We start from the raw sequence: 24,144 nt of genomic DNA, 5'->3' as shown, positions 1-24,144 counted from the left end.
GCTCACACCCAGCGTGGGGCCCGTGGTACCTGTGAGGTTGGCGGGCTCCTGCGAGGGGCTGAGCTGGAGCCAGCGCGGTGCCGCAGGATCCCCGCCGGCTCCCGCGGCCGGCCCCGCCTGGGGCTCATCCTCAGCCGCCTGCCAGGCCACCAGGGCGATGTCCACGTCAGCTCCACAGCCCAGGGACGTGTCACTGCTCACGCTCTCACCTGCAAACAGCACAGTGCTGCTCACACCTGCAGCAGCAGAGCGCCCCAGAGAAGCGTCTCTGCTGACTGCAGCAAAATCACAGCAGATTTCAGGTGCTGCCCTTGGCAAAAGCACTCTCGGGGCACTCACTTTTCTCCCTCTCTCTGTAATACCCGTGAGATTGCTGCAAGTCTGCTTTCAGATCCAACTCAGCTGTACTGCTGCTCCTCTGCATTAGCACCTGCAGGGAAAGAATCCATCTCAGCTTATACAGCTCTGAGCACTACACCACACTCCAGCAAATTTCACACCCACACAGTCATTAGAAATTAACCACAACCCGGTCAAGACATTCTCATGAATATTCAGAGTATCCAAGTGTTTGTCAGTGTCCTTCAGGCTTTCCATTTCATTCTTTATCCTCCCTTTCACAACCTCAGTTTTCACACCAAAAAGCAAGATTTTTTTACCTATGTTTTTCAAACACATCTAAATTTATTAAGGTATAAAAAAAATCTTTCAGCCTTCATATTTCACAGAGATGATCAGGCTAAGTCATTTATTGTTTCAACTGTTCAGTCAAAAGTTGCCATTAAAAATGTATGAAGTTTGCCTGTGCTGATGTCAACTCACACTAACATCTGCCATGCACGGCTGGTGATAGGAGCTGTGCTGAACAGAAGCATTTTCATCAGTGCTTTAAACCATAAAACATTTATTCCAGCGTGCTGTAGCTCTGTAATAGCCATGAATTATTTATCTTTTAAAAGTTACAAACTTCTTGTTGATATTTCATAAAAAGACCAAAGCCTTGTGTAAGACTAGAGCAGAGATACAACTGCAGAAGCAGCTGATGAGATCAGGAGACACAAACTGATCACACCCAGCAGGACAATAACCTGCTACAGGGCTCACTTCCAGATGCCACACCAGAAATAGGATTAATCACTTTTCACACTTTCACCTCCTAGAGTTTCTGAATGCTAAAAGGCTTCTGATTAGAAAGAAAACACTGCTAGGATCTTCACAGACATTTCTTTTGGGTTTGCCTTACTTGCTCAGCTTCATGCTCCTTTACATATCCCTTATTTTCCTGAACTGATTTGGAGTCGGAAGTTGAATTTCCAGCCTTTTTACCTACAAGTTTCAGAAAGGAAACAAGAACTATAAACACTTGCAGGACCAAAACACACAAGAGGTCTCATGTAAGTTTCAGCTATGTTTACACGTCTCATATTTATAGTTAAGGGCCATACAACACTTAAATGGGACACAAGAAACTTTGAAAAATCCTTCAGAACCATAACATACTTACAGGAGAGGAAGTGAACTCCAACTGCAGCTTGAATACACAAAATTCAAATGCAAGTCAGGTGAAAAGTCAAAGAGTTACATACAAAGTGCACACACATTCCAGGTTTCATTTTCCCTGCTTTACAAAAGGTCACATCCTGCATTGACAGTCTCTAACTTCTTTAAAAAAGTTCTTTCAACAACTTACCAACTATGCAGTGACTAAGAAAATGAGCTAAAAACATTTTAGAGGAGAGCTGGAAACCAGAGTAATTAAGGGCAGCATTTGTGAGGCTGAACTAATCTCAAATCTTTTCCTTGAAAAACACGGTATTGCTGCACTTTATCAGAATTACCTTGAAAAAAATCAGATGGAATCTGATCTGCAATATCTGAAGTGCTGCTGCTTCGAGTTAGTTGCTGCTCTTGGTCTGCAAATAGGCCTGCAGCTTCTGTTCCTTCTGAATTTTCCAGCTGTTGAGATTCTTCAACTTCTGTTGATTTAATTACAACACAAAATATTTGCAGGAGCTCATATGTACATCTGTGAACTCCTCACCTAAGCTCTATGAAAAAGCAACCCTTGCAAATATTTAATAATTCCCAAGATAAAATTTACAAGTTATAACTTAAGTTCTCTAAAATATCCTTAGAAAATTGTAAAGTTTAGAGATGCATGAGTAGCATAAAAGATCTAGAAAAGGAGAGAAGTGATTTTGGGAGTTAAAAAGAGGAGGAGTTCATGTTCCCATGAACAAAGCTGGGTTTTCAGTGCTGGAGACCCCAACTGGGCCCGGCTCATTCTCAAGACAGAGCAGAGGCAACAGAACTCCCTTAAATGCAGTGTGGGGAGAAGCTGGCTGTGCTCCCTGAGTGCCTCCAGAAAGAGGGGAAGGGCGGAGGAATAAAGAAAAGCAAAAAGTTAGAGTAAAAAAAGTTCTGAGCTACAAATAACTTCAGTTTAGCTTGTGAGGACAAACCCAACCAGGCAGCTTTTGGTTTGGCTGTAACTGCAAATGTGAAACAAAAGGAGGAGAGAGAGGCATGAAAATCTCCAAGAGAAAATAAACTGACACTGGGGAAGGAGCAATGGGAACTCTTGAGATTGCAGAGCAACACAGCATTTTGAGAAATTCATTTATCTTAGCATTTGGGAAAAAAAAAACAAAAAAAAGCTAGTAACACTCCAGTGTTTCTATCCTGCAGTGTGCAAGTTCTAATATTGCTTTACTACTTAATAAACAATGTAGGTATTTCAGGAAGTTATCTCAGGAGGCACGGGCACAAAAATGAACATTTCTGGTATGGACTGACCAGCTGACTTCCAATGTCTTACAGAAAGTAATAAAATAAAACATTCAATGCAATTCACCAACTGGAACAATTTCAGCGTTCCCCCCCAAAATAACTTGAGATGAAAACACACCAAAGATGTTTCACTGAGCAGGAATCCCCACAGGGCCATAAAGCACCATGTACAGAACTCTCCTTTCTCTTGCTACTACAGGTAATGAGTCTGGGCAGGACTCAGGAGTCACAAATCCCTCCCAGGAAGCAAAACATGGGAATTTTCACTTTAGTTACAAGGCAATATAGATCTACTTCCAATTGATGGCAGTCTTTAATATCAACATGAACAAAAATTGCTTTGCTTGCAGTGCTGCAAACATTCTGAGAAGAACCAACCAGACAGAAAGGGAACAGATAGAGAGCAGTTTAAAAATATAAAGAACATTGATATCCAAGATGACTTTAAAGTACAGTACCTGACAGTCTGTGAGAGCAAGAAGTGTAAGAGATACCAGGGAAGAGAGAGCTCACAGTGTGAAGCAGAAGAGGTACACTTTTAGTGGCTGGCAAAGCCTCATAAAGATGGACACAGTTGCTGATAGACTGGCTTCGCTTAGCTTACAGGAAAAAATAGAGCAATAATTACATCAGGAACACTGTGAAATATTGCAGTTCTGAGTGTCACAACACAACAAAAACCAGAGTTTTGGGATAAAGCTTTTCAACAGTAAGCCCAGAGGTTTCTCCCCTGAGATGTAAGTTAATATTTTGCAACACCCTCACACTGAAAGGGTAATAATCAGGGATTTCTGATCCACAGCAACTGTGGAAGTGCCTTTTATTTGAACACACACAAACAAGAAAAGCCATGGATCAACACTTCCAGGTTCTCCCTACTGCTCTGGCAGGGTGTCAATGGGGAAAATGCTGCAGCAGTAGAGAGAACCCTTCACTGGAGCACAAACAGGGACTCACTGAATTTAGAAATAAAACTCAGACTGAACTGGCTCTACTGCCAAAGCACTCAGTGATGCAGGCTGGAGGCCGTGGCTCAGCCATGGAGCCACAAACCACCCAGAGTGCTCTCCCTCCTTCCAGCTCTCCTGGTAAGGAACTGGGGAGGGAGCTGTGCAGCTTTGAGCTCCTGCTCAAAGCAGGGGGCTTCCACAGGAGTCAGCCCCAGCAAAGCAGCACATGGAAACATGCTGACATAACATAAAGAAAGGCCAGGTTCAGGCTGCTGAAATGCTTGAACAAACCAAGATCTGTTCCATGTCTGGGGTCTCAGTCATTACCACAACATTCCTCATCCCAGTCTCCCTCCTGCTTTCCTCTTTCCAGAAGTAAACATGAGAGGAAAACCTCATCATGCCAAGAAAAGAGAGCACATAAAGCAACTCTGAAATGATAATATTATTAATTAAATACCTGGTTTACCTTGTGCTGCCAGGAAATAGTTGGATGCTATCTGCCTGTCAGTAACAAATGCTCTCTTAGGAACTGATAAAAATAGCCACGTACCTCTAGAAAACCCCTTAAAGTGAACAGGTTTAACTCACAATTCAATGTCCTGTAACTAAAAGCTTACACAGAGAATTTCCCAAAATACTTTGTGATTCACACTGGCCAAGACATCCCGACATGGACGTGCAACCTCTCTGCTGGGGCAGTAAATTATTGAGTTGCTTTTGGCAGCAGCCACCCCTCAGAGGCAGATTTAAAAGCTGAGTGTTACTGAGTGCCTGGGTACCAAAGCACTCAGCTGAGGTCTAACCTGTGGCTCTCTGACGGACAATGTTTCTTGCTTTCTCCACTCCCGGGGCCCCGGAGGTTGTGGCACTTCTGAATCTCATTGGCTCCACAACTTCAGGGTGACTTTTCCAGCTTAAGGAAAAAGATCTTCCTACTACAGCTGTCTTCTGAGGCTCCAAAACACCACCTTAGGACAAAGAACACAAAATTTTCTGGCACTGGATGCTTTGGCATGTATTTTTGTTGAAGTATGAATGGACTCAGACATGGCAAATATTAATACTTCGAACAACACAGGCTAACTTTTACTGTTAATCAAAACCAACTGGCAATTCAAACTATGTGCATCGATCTCAAGGTGTCATGTAAATGCAGCTAAAATACTGTCAACTAGAAACTCTACTAAAAATACACAGAAAGGAATTTTTACAGAGTTGCCATTGTCAGCCAACAGTACAAGAAACAACATGTAATCTCTGCCATCCAAAAAATCCTGACTATAGGTGCAGACCCCATCCTGCCCCCAACTACCTCTCCTCCCCAGTGAAGGATGGCAACACACAAATCCTAAGTGCTTCACATTTGGTTAAACAAGTTCTTACACCAGATTAAGCAGTGTTTAACATTAAATTAATTTTTAAGGTTAAGCTTCAATATTTAACCGGTTTGATACAAAAAAGCACCGAAGCACAAAGACAAACCTTTGCCTCTCTGCTTTTTTTCCTTCTGCTCACTGAGCTTATCCAGGGGCAGGTTTGTCATCTCCACACCATACACAGTCCTGGCCAGCACTGCTGTCAGGGAGTCCATGATGTTGGCCCACTCGTTGATGAGCTCCTCCCAGTCCGTCAGGGAGGACAGGACACTGAGCAGATCATCCCACAGCTCCCGGGAGATGTAAACGCTCAGGTTGGCTCTGATCCAAGCCACAATGAGGGTCTGAGGGAAGAGACACCAGTGGCACCTCGGGCAAGGCTGACGAGTTCAGCCCACCAAGCCCAACCCACAACTCCGACCTGCACATCAGCACGAGCTCTTAGTGCTGCACATCAGTTGTGCCTCACCGTTTTCCCTCAAAAAACACTCCCAGAAATAATGGGGAAAGTTACTGATGAAGGAAATTAAAAAAAAAAATAGGCTAAATGTTGTCTGGCAAACTGAAATAAGACACTCTATAGTAACAGCAGAATGAATGACTGTACTACACCCACAGAACAAGTGAGCCCTGGGGCAGCACTACACACCCAGTTACACTGACCAGGCTGGAAATATAGTAGGAAGCATAAATGTCTCTTTCACTCAGTGTGACTCAGTTTTGACTTGCCAGCTGGACTTTTAGGAAAACAGTTACTTGATTCTTACACTTTAGAGACACTCACTGAAAATATCCCATCTGTGCTACCACAGTTTGTAACAGAGCCCTGAAGAACAGAGCAAACCCAACTCTCCCTCCGTTAGTAACAGTTTACAAAATAATTACTAGCAAAACATGAGAAACCCCTCCTTCACAGTAATACAACTAGGTTTTACAGCACTCAACTAAAACTGTGGGCAGTGTGACAGAGCAACCAAGCAGCCCCACTCACTCACTCGGAACAGCAGCCCTGCCATGCTCTGAGCAAATGTATCCTTTGTCTGGTTCTCCTTTGGCTTCTGCATCACAGCTTCTGTTATTCTGAGGAGTATCTGCAGCATCTGTTCCCTGAGTCCAAAACAAAATATTGTGTTCTATTAGTTGTACTTGCTCATTACTCCTGCAGCAAAGCCTTACTTATTGAGAATGCAGTCACACTTTGGAATTCACAGATCATTTGTAAAATAGCTTGGTTGGTTGTGGACTGTAACAACTTTTTCTCTTAAATGACAGTGCGTTAACCTTACCACGTCTTTCTGTTCATGGGCAGCTCCATTATCATGCGCCTGAAGATGCTGAGAACAGCTTTGCAGGCATCCACCTGCTCCTTCAGCAGCAAAGGGACCTCAGTGCACGGCTCCAGCAGGAAAACATTCGCCGAGTTTGTCAGGAATACCTGGCATTGACAGTCCATTTGCACAGGGTTAGGAATGAAAACAGGCAAGACTTACAACAAAACACCTGTGCTCCTTCAGTTAAACCCTCCCCTTTCCTTAGAGGAAGTTTCATGTTTTACCTATCACTTTATTTTTCTGTTATTCCAGCAAGGAGCCAGGTGGCTCCCATCACACACCCACCAAGGCTCAGTATGTGGTTTGTGGGTGTCTCCTCTGCTTGGGCAGGCAAGAGGACATTCCTCCAGACACTCATTTCTTGCCATCATATGCTTAAACAGCCACCAGTATTTTCAATAAATGAAGTTCAGAAAAAGTAAATGCATGGTTTTGATTAATTCCTAGTACATGCAGGAAGAAAAAAATTACCCTTCTGTGTTAAACCACAGATCTCTGGCCTTAAGACACGGTCATGTGGTTTAATATACAGGTTTCAGAGTGACACACGAAATCCAAATTGCGTCTTACAGAACCAATCAAGCCCTGGTAGTTCTTTTCCTCCATCTCGGAGATAATAATGGAATTTGCAGTGCAAGTTCTGTGGCCAGGCAGGTCACAGCCCCACGTGTCCCCCTCCCACCCAGCTCACCTGCAGTGCAGCCTGAGCTCCAGCCTTCACATCCCTGTCCTCATCCTCCAGCACGCAGCCCCTGCTGACGGCGCTGGTGAAGGAGTAGGTCCTGCCCCAGCTGGAGGAGCGCTTGTGCCCGCAGGGCTCCGAGGAGAGCTGCCAAACACAGCCTGGTTAGAGGCAGGACACAAAGGAACACGCCACAACTCAAACAAAACCATCCCTGAGGTCAGCAGCAAAAGCAGGGGAACTGGCATGGCATGCACTCATTTCCACAGGGAATTCCTGGCTATTATTTCTTCATTTCCGCACGTGGAATTTGAAGGCTCATAGAAGTTTTAGAAAGTATGTTACTTAAAATATTTTTCACCACTTTTCACAGTCACTGATTGTAGTAACACTTGAATTTAAGTCTGGCAAAACTATAAATTCTCTACAAAACAAAGTAAAAACCTTGTGATTCTCACTATTTTACAAATCAAACTTCTTACTCAGTACTAGAAAACCTCCCTTTAAACAGTGTCACAGTGTTAATATCAAAACAGGATATTAAAAGATGATGCACAGGAACTTTATCTACAGGGAAATTTTCTAGATTGAGGTGTCCAGTTACAATATACAGAAATTAATACATATTGTCAAGTTTTTAAGCACCACCAAAATGAAATAGTTCTCCATGCCTTAGGCCATCAGACAGTCAATTTTAGCACTGCAAAACCCATCAGTGTTTCTTCCATGAAGTTTCTGCTGTCGTATTTACACATGCAGGGAATAACCACAAATGATGTTTGTCAAACCAGCTGCAACCCCCTCCCTGCACCAAGTGCTACTCAGTAACTATTTCAACTGTGAGTCCTTAAATAAATGCATTTTTAATCCTATTTCCCCCACACTTTAAACTGTTATTCCTCTACAGAGTGAGGTGAAAAGCCCCATATTGCAGCGGACAAAGTAAGGAACAGGGATACCATACATGTTTACCGTCTGTTTGCACTGAGGAGTCTTCCAAGGGAGCAACAGCATCCTGGCTGTCCTCCTTCTTGTCTGGCTCCTCCATGAACACAGGTTTCTCCTGCAGTATCCACTTCTGGTACACTTTCACCACCTTCCGTGTTGCGGATATATCAGAAGGCGGCAACAAAAAAGCCTGAAAAGGAAAGTTCACAGATTTCACTCCACACAGAGCACAGATGTGGTGCATACAGACACACACACAGCACCACCCACGCTGCCATTTTAAGCAGCAAGCTTCAGTTCCCTCAACAGCTCCATAATCTGGTCGTTAAACTAGACCTAGGAAGGAGCCTGACCTCAAAGACTGCTGCTGTGACCAGCGTGGTATTTGCCGGTCAGTGAGGAATTGATGAATCTGACTCCATGTTCTTAGAAGGCTAATTTATTATTTTATTATATTATATTAAAGAATGCTGTACTAAAACTATACTAAAGAATAGAGAAAGGATACAGACAGAAGGCTACAAAGAACGATAATGAAAACTCCTGACTGCTTCCAGAGTCCCGACACAGCTGGACAGTGATTGGTCATTAAGTTAAAACAACTCACATGAAACCAATCAAACAATGACCAGTTGGTAAACAATCTCCAGACCACACTGCAAAGCAGCAAACACAGGAAAAGCAATCAGATAATTATTGTTTTCATTTCTCTCTGAGAAATGAAAAGAGAGAATCCCAGGAGAAGAATCCTGGGCAGAGAGGATTTTTCAGAAAACATGACAGTGACAGACCAGCAAGTTTTGTGACAGACCAAGTTTGCCCAGCACCAGCCCCCCAGGGCGTGTCTCACACAGAAACAAGAAGCAGGGCAGCAAGCGGCAGCGGGCAGACCTGGCGGAACACCTCGTTGACGAAGTTGACGTATCCGCGTGTGGAGAGCAGGATGCCCTGCACCATCTCATAGACACCACGGTGCTGCTCCTCCGCTCTTCTCCTGGCCCGCGGCGACAGTCTGCAGGCACAGAATCACAGAATAATGAGGTTGGAAGAGACCTATAAGACCATCGAGTCCAACCTATGCCCTAACACCTCACCTAGACTATAGCACCAAGTGCCATGTCCAGTCTTTTTTAAAACACATCCAGAGATGGTGTTTCTACCACCTCCCTGGGAAGAGCATTCCAGTACTTTGTTATTCTTTCGGTGAAAAATTTCTTCCTAATATCCAACCTGTACCTTCCCTGACATTGCTTAAGATTGTGTCCTCTGGTTCTGTCAGAGACCAACCCCCACCTGTCTACAACCTCCCTTCAGGAAGCTGTAGAGAGCAATAAGGTCACCTCTAAGCCTCCTCTTCTCCAGGCTGAACAGCCCCAGCTCCCTCAAACGTTCTTCACAGAGTTTATGTTCCAAACCCCTCACCAGCCTTGTTGCCCTCCTCTGGACGTGCTCAAACATCTCAACATCCTTCCCAAACTGAGGAGCCCAGAACTGGACACAGCACTCCAGGTGTGGCCTCACCAGCACCGAGTACAGGGGCAGAATGACCTCCCTGCTCCTGCTGGCCACACCATTCCTACTGCAGGCCAGGATGCCATTGGCCTTCTTGGCCACCAAGGCACACTGCTGGCTCATATTTAATCAGCACCTCCAGATCCCTTTCTGCCTGAACACTGTCCAAACACACTGCCCCCAGCTTGTAACACTGTAGGGGATTTTTGTGGCCAAAAATGGGATTTCTGTCATCCCCTGCAGCAGCACTCACCACACTCTGGAATCCTCACAGGAGCTCGGGATAGCCTGTCTGGCACAATACTCAGGCATGACATATTTCAGTCTGCCACTCTATCCAAGAAGGAATTTGGTCTTTGCAAACTGGACACTTCCTTACAGCACACAACAACTGGTTTGTCCATGCCACACTAAGAGAGTAAAGGAAGGCAGAGTGGAGAGGAAACTTCAAGTCCCTTTATCTTGGTGAAAACATGGATTGTAGCACTATGTGGTATTTTCAAGGTCCCCGGGACAAAGAGGAATTGATGAATCTGACTCCATGTTCTTAGAAGGTTAATTTATTATTTTATGATATTATATTAAATAAAAGAATACTATACTAAAACTATTCTAAAGAATAGAGAAAGGATACTTACAGAAAGCTTAACAAGATATTAATTAAAAACTCACGACTGACTCCCCAGAGTCCAACACAACTGGACTGTGATTGGTCATTAAGTCATAACAATTCACATGAAACCAATCAAACCACCTGTTGGATAATCAATCTCCAGACCACATTTCAAAGCAGCAAAACAGGGAGAAGCAATCATATAATTATTGTTTTCATTCTTTTCTGAGGCTTCTCAGCTTCCCAGGAGAAGAAATCCTGGTGAAGGGATTTTTCAGAAAATATGATAGTCACAGAACTACACATTGTAAGGCCCAACACCTTTTTACCAGGTGCTGCTCTGGCACTGCCTGCGTTTTGCAACCTCTCAAACTGTGTTGCTTCTCTGCTGAGCCCACAGCTGAGACTCACCTATAGTTCAAGACCAAATGTAAGCTGAGATTGGTTCTAAATTCTTGACAGGAAGCTGGAGAGTCTCTCAAAAGCATCAATTTATAAAATTCATTGTGAGGCATCTAATGCCAGAGGAGTCTCAACCATGAGTTTATAAATCAAATATTTCTCTAATATCTCATTGTAAACAGCTGCTATAACTGAGAGGAAAACAAAGTAGCCTTTGATGTCACTGGGAAATGGTCCATGGAACCACCAAGTATGACAGTTTACAGAGTAAATTCCAGAAGTCTAAATATAATACTGCTGAAGCTGGAAATGAAACAAGTTATGAAGGAAAAAAAAACTTCTAGTGAATTACCGAAGGGTTTTGCTTGGAGATTCCCTCCTCCACCAAAGAAAAAGAAAATCAAATAAACAGCTACATCATTTATTCACTGTGGGGTAGCGTTTCTTTGTGCTTCAGCTATGAGTGCAGTGAGATCACCTGCAAGGTTAGCATGCATGCAAGAACAGAGGTAAACTTTAAAGCCCACCTGAATAATTTTGGGGAGCATTTCTCCTCCATTTTTTGTATTCTGAACAGCAGTTAAATACTTCTTTTCAAGGAAGAAGGTAACGAGCCACTTGATAAAAACCACTCGAGCTGCCATGTAGGGGATTTTTGTGCAGTAGACACTCTCATTGTTCCGTGTTGCAGTGACATACACCGGCCTCGGCCTGATATCAGGGATGTCTGAGGGGGACAAAAAGGAAGAGAGAAACAAAGTGGAATCTTAGTAATTGCTTCCCAACTCTAGCTAAATGTACTGAACATATCACCAAAAAAGTAACGGATGCAATGACTGACTGCTTTTATTTTATTAATGCTTGTATTCTATCCTCACTGTATCCCTCCTCGAGAGAACGTAACAGCACAGCTCGTTCCTGAGGTTATCACTTGCATCACTCAAAACAAAGGAAAGCAAAAGAGAAGAGCTGCAAAAAGAAGGGCAAAAGCTGAAACAAAGAACCTGCCCTGCTACAATGTTAGTTTTACAGGAAACCAGGGAGAAAAAAACTCCTCATCCCACAGAGCTGTAAGTGACACACCAGCTGGGAACAGAGATGCTGCTGAGAGCAGTATCTTTTTCTTCTTCAAAGGCAAAACCCACTACTTACCCAGCACAGGTTTGTAGAGGTTGGTTAGCTTTGTAAAAGACGGGAACAAGTGAGGAAGATAGTATTTTCTGAACAACGTAAAGAGAAACTTAAACCCAGTGTCTTGGTTCTCCTTGTTCTTCCACTCCAAGCTGGCAGCCTTTGTCAGAGAGTTGGAGAGAAACAAACAAAAAGCTTTAAGTTAATGTGCTATACTGACAATTGTTTCCCCCTGAACACAAAAAAACCAAGCAACTATGCTTTAGCAAGAAAAGAAAAAGCAGCACAGCCCCCAGACTACCTTTACAAAGTGCAGTAAGAATGGAAAGTAGTAATAGAGCACCCCCCCAAAGCCAGCAAGCTCAGTGGAAGCCAGTGGATTTAAGCTGTTCTAACCAAAGGACAGCAAGTGTCCTGTTCTGCTCCCAGTACATTTGCTTCTTACAAGTACATTTTGACAAAGTCACTTTGCGCTCTTCTTTTATCATTAATATTTTCTTTGTCAGAATAAACACAAATAAACAAACACTGGAACCACTATGCAATGGGATTTGTAGAGTAAGCAGGTTTGTTTAGACCCCACACAGGTAACAAGAGCATAAAAAGAAGAGTGACATTTTTGTCTTTAACTGAAGTGTTGTGAGACTCTGATATGTAAAACAAAGGGTGCTGTGGAGGAAGCTGATAATTTCATACAGCCACTTTTTAAAATAAAGCATTTATTCAAGATGACAAAGCCCTTTCCAAATATTATTTTGGTCTTGCCTTTTCATACTAAAAAGTGTATCTCAAAGTATTTAATTATAATTTATCTCTTTTTAATAACAAGGCTCTTTAATGTTCATTGTCTGCATAGCTTCCACTTTATTTCAAAATGTTGCTTAATTTGTACTTTTAAAATATATGCATTATCTTAATTTATTTCCTGTACAGATTAATCTGATCTACTTCTAATTAAATTTTATGTACATGTTACTTGCTTCCTTTTAAAAACATCACAGAAGCCATCTCTCTTTATCTCTTCCTCCAGTGGTCCTTTACATTCCTTTTCATCTAGGTATGTGTCCAAAGAGAACAAACTGAATCTTTACCCTACATCAATTTTCTAAATGCAACCACCAGCACATAAAACAGTCAGTTATTCTGCAAGTTTGGATAACATTCATTAACTCTTATCACAGAAGTGTGACAAACTGCTTATTTTCACAAAAAATGGCACAAGGAAATACCTTTGGGATGATTTTCCACTTAAGAGTAAAAAATGTGCTGGGGAAGGGCAAACCCAGCTCCACACAGATGTAGTGTAGGCTTAATTTCTACCACAAATACATCCTCCAAATAGGAACAGTTTCAAACATTCATCCTCCTTACCTGAATTACCATATATTTTAGCAGGAGCTGGAGAAAATAGCAGGTCTGGTCTTCTGCAATTTTCTCTCCAGAGACAGCTGGCAAAAGCGGTGTTATTTCTTCTGGAAATATCTTGGCTAAAATCAAATATTTTAAGCATAGAACACATTAAAATACTGAAATAAAAGCTATTTTCTGTAAAAGATTGATTTGGAAATACCCATTATGGTACCACCAAGCTGTGCAAGTCCAGCAGCTGCTCGGATGTCCAAAATCTGGCACATCCCAGCGAGGATGACACCAGATTCCCGATGGCTTGGAAGGGCTGACACCAGCAGTGAGCCAATAAGGAGAAAACCTCCACACCTGCTTGAGGGGCAGTAAATTGCTCCTGCTGCTGCTGCATCTGAATTAAAACCACCCCAGAGCCAAAGAGCAGACCCTCAGAGGGACAGGAGCAGGCGGCTCTAGAGCCACACCAGCCCAGCAGCCAGACACACACTGCAGTCAGCTCGGAATTCCAGGGGCAGCTGGCAGCACCCATTGTCCCCTCCTCCAGGAGAGGCACCCCAGGAGAAGGCTCACGGGCAGCACCCATTGTCCCCTCCTCCAGGAGAGAGACCTGGAGGTCCCCCTAGAAGATCTGGAGGTCCTAGGAGGATTTCACCCTATCATTGAAATTTCGCCCAATTGGCAGGAGGCATGATGAGGAGGACTCCATCGCTATCAGAAGGCTAATTAATTACTTTTTGATACTATTATTCTTTACTATATTACACTACATCTAAACTGAAACTCAAGCAAGAACTCAACTGAACAAAATTTCCTGACTGTCTCCTGACCAACAGTCTGGACACGCCAAGGAAACAAAACACCATCGCTTTGGGTGAACAACCCCCATATTGCATTCCACTTTGGCACAACACAGGAGCAGCGGATAAGAATTGTTTGGGTCACTCTTTTCCCTGCTTCTCTCTCAGGTTCAGAGAATGAATCCCAGAGGAGAAGGGGTTGAATCTCCCCCCAGGAGCAGGCTCACCGTCGGGCGCGGCCGGGGGGCTGACCAGGCTCTCCAGCGTGCAGGGCCCGTGCGAGGACGGCAGCGGGGGGAAGCCAGGCACCAGGCAGGCGAACATCAGGATCTGCTCCTCGCCACAGTTGGTCTGCAGGGCTTGCAGCCACAGCAGGAACAGGCGGATTCCTTCACACCTGAGCTGCAAGGGGGTGCGTTTGGGCAAAAAGGGCAATGACACAGGTCTGTAAGTGCAGTAACACGATTAAATAATTCACAACGGGCAGGGCAAGAGCTTCGTCCCAGCTAGGTGTTGCAAGGTCTTGCCATCATACCAAGGGTATCACATTATTAATATAATCCTAGCTCTAATGCCAGAGAAAGCTCAAAAAATTAGGTATTAAGCAATATCAATACCTAATTAAGCAATTAGGTATTAAGCAAAATTAGGTATTAAGCAATATCCTTCTCCAGGTAACTTCGCAAAGGTCACGAGAGCAGCAAAATGACTGAAAACACATATTAAACCAAGGATCACAATAATAAAACTTAAGATTAAAAGGTGAATAAGAAAAAATTACAAAGCCTAACAATCTGGAAAACACTGCTATTGGAAAGCTGCAAAGTATCATACTTCATAGGAATTAAAGTAAAAAAAAATATGAAAACATCAACACAATACCTTGAGAGAATTTCCAGTGTGCAAAAGCTTCTTCAGGATCGACCCTGGATTAGGAAAATTAGGTAGACATTATCAGACATGTCCCACCACAATGTTCTCAAAAATATTTCATGAAAGCCTACTTTAATTTATTCTGGGGCCACTGCACTGGGTTTTAGGACAACTGTGGGGAGGAAATCCCCAACTGAATCTAGCTACAATCACCACCACCCAAGAATAACTGTGATGAGTCTTTCCTCAGGGTTTTCTTCAGAGGACCATGTCTCAAATTATTTTCATTAATACTAAGATCTGTGAATTATACACATTCCTTAAATGGGCTCCTTCCTGCAAGATCTCGCCATTTCACAAGATTAGAGAAATTATTAACATATATAGGAAATTCACATTAATGCACATGAATGTTAAGCAAAAGGAAATCACAAGGCAGAGGTGTAAATAAATGCTCTGCCAAATTTTGAACATCACTTTTTGGACACAGATAAAAAAATTTTGCCACTAAGACCACTCAATAGAAGCATAAAGAACGTATCAGCTATAGAGCAACCAAGTGGAACCAATTTGGTCTGGACTAGTGCAGCTGAACCGTTGTGAAGTGGCCAGGCAGATGTCTCCTCTTGTTTTTGTCAGTGCTGAGTGGAAATATGACAACAGCCCTTCCCTTGACCTTTAACTTCCGCTCATTGTTCTTCTGCAAAAGCAATTCCTTGTTCTGATGACAAAAATGGCAGCTGGTCAGACAGTGCTGCAAACCAACCACAACCAAAAAGCCCTACTTGGAAGGAACAGAACGCCCCTATAAAATTTTAATAAGCTGCATAAAAACCCATTGGTGCCACACTGGTGGCACTTGGAAGCAGAATTTGAAAAGCACTGACGAATCCAAGGCATTTGATTCAGAGGAAATTATCAAGTTAAACCACTTCACTGGACTTCAAGGTGTTCTGGCCACCCAAGGCTGCTCTCTGCCAGACTCCTCCTATTCCCTCCCTTCTTCCACAAGCTTCCATACCACTGGAGCGCGGGGAAAGAACAGTCTTGGTCTGAGGAAGCCACCAATGAGTATCTTGTGTCTGTCATGGCCAAGGCCATATTCTAACAGGATGCTGGGAAAATCCTCCATTTCATGAGAATCTGGGAAAGACAGCTGGGGCCAAACTTGCACAAATACCATGTATTCATAACTCTACTCACATATTGCTCATTAAAAGAAAAATTGATCTGAAAAAACTACTAAAAAGTCCAAATTTTTTTAAACATTTTCTTCTTACCTATACTGCGAAAATGCCATCGATAAAAAATCCTCTCTGGTAGCAGCTGCAATATTTTCTGCAGGAAACAAAACTAGTCAAATTTGCTGTAATAAAACTGGTTCATCAGGGAATACAGAGAAACAGATGCACAACATACAAATGAGATGGGAATATACACAGAGTTTCTTTTTAAACTACTGGCAGCATGGAGCAGGGCTTGGCCACGGGTGTGGCAGCAGCACAGCTCACCTACTGCTGCCTCACAAAGGTCTGGCAGTACACAGGGCTTCACACAGGTTCTACACAAAAAATGTCTCCAACTTACAACTTTTCAGCCATTGAAATAATTAGGAAGATATATTTAAACAGGAAACTAGTTTTGAACACTTTTCCGTTTGGAGATCAAATGAAATTAAACAATGTTATAAGTGACTGACAGTCATAGTTCCTTGCAATTATCAAACAAAACGACTGGCACGAGTTTCTGCACAACAAAGCACCTCTAAGTTCTCAGTAATACCACATGCAAGATGCAAATGGATGACAGGTCACCTAAGCAACAGTGACACATTTGAGGGTGTTCTGCACACAGAAGCTCACAGGAAAAAACAAAGTATCACAGCCCAGAAAGCAGCTGGCACTGTGGGCCACCCCTGGGAGCCGGGTGACAGAGTCACAACCACTGCCAGAGCATGTGCTCGAGACATGGAGCAGGACAGACCTCTTGCTTTTGACAATAAAGGGCTTCAGAAATTATATTCAACGCCCAGAACAGTCTTGTTGGACACAGAACATTCCTTTCTCCACAGCAGAGGATGGTAGTCATGACAAGTTTGTGGACATAGGGAGCTAGACCTCAGGTCACAGACAGGCTGGTCCTCCACACCTCCACCATAGCATGTGCCCCCCACACAGTAAATAGCATTTCTGAAAGGTTAACCAGAATAAAAATGCAAACCAGGCAGGTCCTTTCCATGTTCCTCGTACTTGGTTTCAGTGTCACTCCCCCAGCTCCCTCCCCAGCACACTGTGGCAGCCAGGAATGCTTGGGATGAAGGATCTGACTGGCTAAAAATGAGGCCATGACTCACAGTGGGGCTTTACCTGTTAGTTAAGCACCAGGCTTCTACCAATCAGATTGCAGGATCCATGGACAAAGAGTTATCGTTATCCATCTAAACATTAAAACACTGGCAGCCCACCACTCCTCCGGACTATTTCTGGCATTAATCATTACTTAACTTGGCATGGGGCAGAAAGGAGTCCTAAGCTAACCCAGGAGCACTTCTAACCCAACCTGACCCAGGAGCTCTGCGTGGGAGCTGGGTCTGTGCCCAAGCTCACCACAAGCTGTGTGCCCGAGGTGTGCGAGGAAAAGCTCCAGGAAACAAAACCCTACGGCAAACCAGCAACAAAAGCTGGGCTGGACTCAGGTGTTGTCACACTGCAGGAAGGAAGCTTCACACACTGGCACATTTATCATGCAAAACCAGACAAAAGCACAGGTATTTTGTTTCCATTGTTCCAGTCTGTCACACAGTTTCATCTATATTTGAACACAAAGCTCCCCTCCAGAAAATGAGCTGTGATGAGGTCCGAGCTGCATAGGCTGGAAAAGTGCAAAGCTCTATAACAAAGACCCATTTGAAAAAGAATTTGGTACCAATTTTCACATCCAAGTCTCAGAGAACTTCAGGTTGTATCCAGAGAAAAGCAGAACAACAAATGCAGCTGCACAGTTCAACAACGAGCAGGAAAAACAAACCTAAACTCTAAACTGCCCGAAACTGGGGGGGTCAGGGCAGAAAACAACAAGCTTACCATTCTTCTGTCTTTACAAAACACAGAATCCAACACCCTTGTCAGGTGACTGAATCAAAAACAATTCAAAGGTTCAAACCATCAGTAAGAGGACAGAAGTTCCTATCTGAGAAAAGCTCCCATATCTCAAAGTCTTTTCGCACAGCAAAAAAAAAAAAAAGTAGACACTTAAGTCCCTTCCCTTGCATTCTCCTTTTCAGCATCTCAAAACCAGGAAAACGGTAAGTATATGTATTTTGAAAAAATGCAAGGGTGTGACTGATCACTTGCATGGTCCTGCCCCACAGCAAGGTGTTCTCAAAAAGCAACCTCATCCCCCTCCTGCACTGCAGACAGCACAGCTCTGCAGCAGAGCAGGGCCACTCTAAAATAGACACAAATGCAGACCCATCATCTGCTCCTGCAATGCAAAAAGAAGCCACCCAGGTGCAAAGTCTACATCATTAAATATAAACTCTGAAGGTTCCAAGCTAAGTCCCAGTCCCACCAGCAGAGCTTCCAGCTGGTGATTTTTACCCTTCAGCCCCAGACTGAGGTGGTGTTTCAGCGTGACAGGAGACTGCACAAGTCGTGAACCAGCTCCAGTTGTTCCCTTTGCAACTTCACATTTCCAGCAACATTTTGTACACCCTCCCCACCCCTGGTGCTCTAAAGAACCTGCACTGCTATTGCTATGTGACAAATGAGAGTTTCTTCCCCTCCAGCCCAGGCTCAGCCACACTGCTGTGAATCCGAGCTGGCTATTGACATCTTGTTCCTGGTTTCACACTACACTAATAAGAAATATTTTAAGAAACCCCACAGTGCAAAATAATATTGCTTTTTCAGAAAACACATAGATCTATTTAATGCTTAGTGCTTTGCTGCATCTATATGGTAATCCATTATAACACACTTGAAATAGAAATTAGGTATTACTACTGATCAACACATCAGGGTATCTGTCAGTTCTTTTAACTGATTATCCATAGTTCTTTTTCGTTTGGACTTCCTGCATGACTAGGAATAATGTTAAGTTTAAATCTTAGTTTACACAGGATGCTGCTTTTTCAAAGCTGTGTCTCTCTTTTATTGAAGCAAAACAAAAACCACCGAGACTCATATTTCGACAGACTCCCTCTGACTTCACCAAAACCGCTATTTCTTTTTCAAAGCCTTTTGTTTTTGCCCCCCTGGTTGAATCCTGCCATGACTGGCAGCTCTGTGCCCCTCACCTGCTGCAGCACACAGGGCAGGCTGAGGCTGGCCCAAGCCTCACCTGGGATCCCAGAGGATGTTTCCCAGCCCCACGGCCACGGGGGGACAATGAGCACTGCTGTTCTGCTGCTCTGGACATGGTCTTGGATCAATGACAGCCACCCCCAAAGTGCCCTCGCTGGGCAAACCCACTCCTGGAGGCAGAAAGAGCAGCAGTGCCAGTGCCAAGGCTGCATCACGTCCCCTCTGGGGGAATGGATTCACAATCTCCAGGAGTCAGTGGCAGGTGAATCTACTTCAAGCCAAGTCAAGGCATAAGAGCTCTCCCAGGCCTCTGTGCTCAAGTGCTGCTAGTGGTTTCAGGGTGTTCAACTACCAAAGCTTGCATCAATTTAGGGATTTTCCATCTCCTACTCGCAAACTCAGACAAGCCAAGAGGCCAATGGAGTCAGTGTGCCTGCAGCAGCTCAATCTCAATGAAGGGATACTCCATTTGTTGCATTAATAAATTATTTACAGTTATTTGTTGAGGGAAAATGTCTGCCCGAAGCACACAGGGCACTTATCACTGCTCCAGGCATAACAAGAAACTGTAAGATCTCTGAATGTAAAACATATAGCTAGAATTTACCACAGATTGCTGTAAGAATAGCAGCAATGTTATTGGAATTATGGCAGAACAAACTGTAAATGGCTCCAAAAGTAATTTTCTATGTGTAGAAAATAGAGCTACAAGCACTTTTACTGTTATAAACAAAAAAGCCCCTTTGTTACTCTACTGAGCTTGACACTCAGCATTCATATCTGCATGAGGCTCAAGAAACCACAAACTCCACACAAAACACGGACTTGGGGAAGCTTTTTCTACATCTGAAAAATTCTGAGCATAAAACATTTGATCCAGTGAACTTGTTAGATCAGTAGAATTAATTTTATAACACCACCAGCACAACAGATGTGACTGTTCTTAACTAAAGAAGAAAAATTATAGAGAGTGGGAAGAAATTGATCTATGTATCTCAAAACCATCAATCTGCTTTTACTTCATTAGAGATTAAAAAACCACAGTGTCAGAGGAATCAGTACCTGATGCTGCAAGAAAGAAAAAATATTTTATTATTTTAAAAAAATCCCCAAACTTTCACAAACAGATACACATATATATATATATAACCAATGTATAACCAACAATACTGTTATTGGTGCCAGAAAATGGACATAAATACAGTGCACCTCCTGGCAGGTCTGTGACACACAGGACTCAGAGCTGCCCTCAAATCTGAGGTTTTGAGCTGCTCCCTCAAAAGGGAGCAGGGACACAAGGAACAACAACAACCTGTTCTGCAAATGCACTGCAAATAGAGAGAGAGCCATGCCTCAGCAGAAAAAAATTGTGTGTCACATAATTCTGGGCTTTTAGCTGAAACAGGGAAAAATAACAGTGCTGCTGCCATATCACTTCACAAATACCTATATGGGAAAAGGCCAAGGCACCTTATAGAGTTAGAGCCAAGCATTTTGCACAATTAATTGCAACAGTTAACCCTTGGCATTCCTCCCTGCTGGTTAACATTTCTTCTTTGAGTAACATGCCGTTTGAAGTTGCTGCTGTGTGGCCAAGCTGTGCAGCTTATGTGTAAAATTAGAACTTCCATAAATTACTACCAAGCCAAGTCAGTTTCCAGAGGATTTGTGGGAAAAGCTCTGCTGCCCAATACACACACTAGGTGTCACTCCACAACAGCAGCACAATCCCCACTAAACCTCCAGGAAAGGCAAAGGCAGCAATTCCCTCATAAATATTTTTATTGATTTTTAAGCTGTTGACCCTCAGCATGGGGATTCAGGATTTGTTAATCCTAAGTAACTACCCATTTAGCTAATTAGCAGAAAATGCAGCATCCCCCTGGCTCCTGCTGACATCACACTAAATATGGAAAGCTTAACAATCAATTAGTTCTGTTTCCTATGGCTTAGAGTATGAACGTTTCATCACTTGGCATTTCTGACTCCCTGTCCTGCGCTGAGGCTCTCGGGCTGTTCTCACCCAGGGTTGGCTATCCATGGACTGCACACTCAATCCAGCAGATCCCCACCATGAAGGGAATCACTCTGAATCCCACAGAAACACTGAAAGGATCTCCTCTCCCCCAGGGTGACCAGGCTGTTGCACAACTCTCCTCCACTGGGACCCCAAGCAGCCCCTGCTTCAGACACAACCATCCATTTTTTCTCCTTCACACAGCAAGTTTTCCCACTGCTTTTAAGGAGTATTAAGGGGTGGTTATTGGCCACCCCTTTCCAAGCCCTGGGAATGCCCAGTTATTCCCTCCACCCAGATGAGCAAGCATTGGCTATTTCCTATTCAATGTCATTCCTTATTCAAGGTCCCAGCGTATTAACGAGCTTCCATTAACCTGCACAGCCTTGCTCAGCTACACAGCAACACCTTCTCTGCTGGCATGGGCTCTGAGGAAGAGGAGGAGGAGGAGGAAGAGTTTCTCCTGCCCCAAACAGTCCTGTCAAATGTATGAGCTCGTGTTCTTTGCCACTACCTCGGGCACAACCCCAGAGCAGACCCGTGCTAATGTCACAAGGAGCAGAAAGCACAGCTCGGATCTCAGGGTGAAAATCCGGTCTCACAGAGGGGGAAACAAGGGAGAAGAGGAAAAGGGAGGCAGCAAATTGAGAATTCGAGATCACAAAAGCCCCAGGATTCCATGTCATCATTCTCACGGCCACTTTTCCCACAACAGGCACATTAGGCTAAACAGCATCATTCTTCTTGCCACTATAAACACCATTTCAACCACAAACTACTCATTAATGCAAAACCATGAAGCCACATACTTCTGAGGGTCTGGGGGGTGTTTCAGAGGGAGTGAGAGGAGTTGACAACAATTAACCTTTAGCTTCAATTTCTAGAGTCCTACTGAAAGTTTGAAGGGCTTTTTCCTACCAAACAAACCCCAAAACAGAAACAAAAATGACATTTCTATGATGCAATACTCAGGTAAAAAGTCAGTAGTTGGAGTAACAGAGAAAGAAATAAAGAAAAGAGAAAGAAACCAGTAGATGATGTGTGTTTAACCTTAAGAGATATCTGGCCAATTATTTACTTAATTAACTGCCAGAGCTTTTTGATTAGAGACAGGCAGAGCCTAAGCTGAGAATTTCAGTGTGCATTATAAGAACATTTTAATGTGTCAGGCTTTCATCTAGTCAAACAATATCTTCTCACATCCAAATACATTTAGGTAGTAACTCCAAAGAGATACCTTGGAAAATGATCTATCCCAGACTATTCTCGCTTAAATTAAAGCAATCCTAATTTGATTATGCAAAAGTTAACTAGGTAGCCTTTCTTCCCCAGACATTGCCAATGCTCTGGTGGCCAGTGCTGGGCAGGAGGGAAGGATATGGAAATGAAAGATGTTATACTGAACAAAAAAAACCAAATTAGCAAATCAGCATTTCACACACTCAGATCAAACTGATGTGCAGTAGCTGACAACTCCTGTCCTTTTATTGCCCTCGAGCTGCAAGACCCAACACTGCAATCACAACAGATGCCTCCAAGTGAGGGGAGCAGAGCCCAGCCTCCTGCTGTGACACATGCAAAATAAACACAGAGGAGGGGGAAAGTGCTGCTCCTCTGAAGTGGCCCTCCATGAAACACAGGAGCAAACTCTTGTTTAATTAAAACAGAAAAGAAACAGCAGGAAGCAGACTGAAAGCCTTAGCATAACAGAACCAAATACTGATTGCAGTAGTGCTCCCAAATTCCACCTGGCTTGTTTCAGAGCATCAGCTCTCAGATCCTCAGGACAGAGGTGTTCTTGCTGGATTTCCAGGGAATTTTGATAACATCTCTTAATCCAGGTGACTGACACCTGGTTTCACCCCTCACTGCAAAGCTCTAAGCAAGCACAGAATGACAGTGAGATTTAAAACACAAATTAGTTTTCATGGTATGGAAAACTTACTTCAAAAAGAAAGAGGATGGAGTCCAGCTCCTCCCTTTGTGATTTATTCCCTGCAAGACACAAAACAACATTGCTTGCCAGAAACATACAATAAAAGACAGCAGAATGAGGCTTTTGCTGTTCAGCTAAAGTCAAAGATGCCAATCAATTTATTTCTCATCTTAAATAAAGATCCCAAGTGTGAGCTGTGCCCAGGCTGCAGAGCCTCTCTCTGCTCTGGCCATGTCTCAGCTGAGCAGAGGGAGCCGCAGGAGCCTGGAGCAAGCTGAGAGGATGGGTATGTAAATGCTGAAATGAACCCAGAAATGTGATCAGCTGCTGCTCTCATTTCAGAGAGTGATTTTCCATGCTCATCTCTCCTGCTACCATAAAATTAAAGTGATTAACACTTACACTGTACTGCAGGAAACTGTTAGTGTAAATACAGAAAACTGAGGACTAGACAACCATTGGATAGGCTTTAATGGAATGCCCTGGAGCACAGCTATGGAACACTGACCAACAGCTGCTGGAGAAACTCTAAAACTCACCTTTTTGTTTCAAGCTGTTTTCCAGTGTTATGAAGTTTTCATAGAATATAAAATAAATTTGAGAATAATTGTTGTCAAAAAACTGCTTCAGGTCACTTCCATCCACAATATCTGAAAAGAGGAACAGAGCAATTACACAGGAGCAGAAAGACAAGAATTTCAGGCATTCTGCAAATTGAGCATTAGAGAATGAAATAAATGCAACACAAAACTATTTTAGCGAGTTCACTGAGTATTCTGTACTAAACTGCTGGTCCATCCTTGAAAAGAATTTCACTGAATTTATGAAAGTCTGCAGTGGGGCTTTGGTTCATTTGCTTTCCACTAAAAATAAATTTAAAAAAAAAAAGAAAAAAAATAAAAAGAAAAGAAAAATAAAAAAGGAAAAAAGGGGAAAAAGGGAAAGGAAAAGGAAAAAGGAGAGAAAGAGGAGAGAAAGAGGAGAGAAAGAGGAGAGAAAGAGGAGAGAAAGAGGAGAGAAAGAGGAGAGAAAGAGGAGAGAAAGAGGAGAGAAAGAGGAGAGAAAGAGGAGAGAAAGAGGAGAGAAAGAGGAGAGAAAGAGGAGAGAAAGAGGA

General features: G+C 43.3%; 1 protein-coding gene across 1 annotated transcript in view; it reads right to left on the bottom strand.

The window, feature by feature from the left end:
- The window catches only part of RALGAPA2 (Ral GTPase activating protein catalytic alpha subunit 2), a 93,655-nt gene that overhangs the window by 64,526 nt on the left and 4,985 nt on the right, over window positions 1–24,144 (bottom strand). Inside the window, 21 exon segments of the mRNA XM_031058284.1 lie at window positions 30–209; window positions 340–430; window positions 1,244–1,326; window positions 1,839–1,976; window positions 3,249–3,389; window positions 4,547–4,711; window positions 5,226–5,463; window positions 6,115–6,226; window positions 6,406–6,554; window positions 7,142–7,279; window positions 8,097–8,270; window positions 8,972–9,063; window positions 9,065–9,092; window positions 11,135–11,334; window positions 11,760–11,898; window positions 13,110–13,225; window positions 14,128–14,302; window positions 14,783–14,826; window positions 16,054–16,111; window positions 23,040–23,089; window positions 23,570–23,680. Of these exon segments, the coding sequence (XP_030914144.1) occupies window positions 30–209; window positions 340–430; window positions 1,244–1,326; window positions 1,839–1,976; window positions 3,249–3,389; window positions 4,547–4,711; window positions 5,226–5,463; window positions 6,115–6,226; window positions 6,406–6,554; window positions 7,142–7,279; window positions 8,097–8,270; window positions 8,972–9,063; window positions 9,065–9,092; window positions 11,135–11,334; window positions 11,760–11,898; window positions 13,110–13,225; window positions 14,128–14,302; window positions 14,783–14,826; window positions 16,054–16,111; window positions 23,040–23,089; window positions 23,570–23,680 (2,622 nt within the window).

The sequence above is a fragment of the Geospiza fortis genome, unplaced genomic scaffold (assembly GCF_000277835.1).
Source record: "Geospiza fortis unplaced genomic scaffold, GeoFor_1.0 scaffold275, whole genome shotgun sequence".
Taxonomy (NCBI): Eukaryota; Metazoa; Chordata; class Aves; order Passeriformes; family Thraupidae; genus Geospiza; species Geospiza fortis.
The sequence above is the reverse complement of the archived record's forward strand: the minus strand, read 5'-3'. Positions and strand labels throughout refer to the sequence as shown.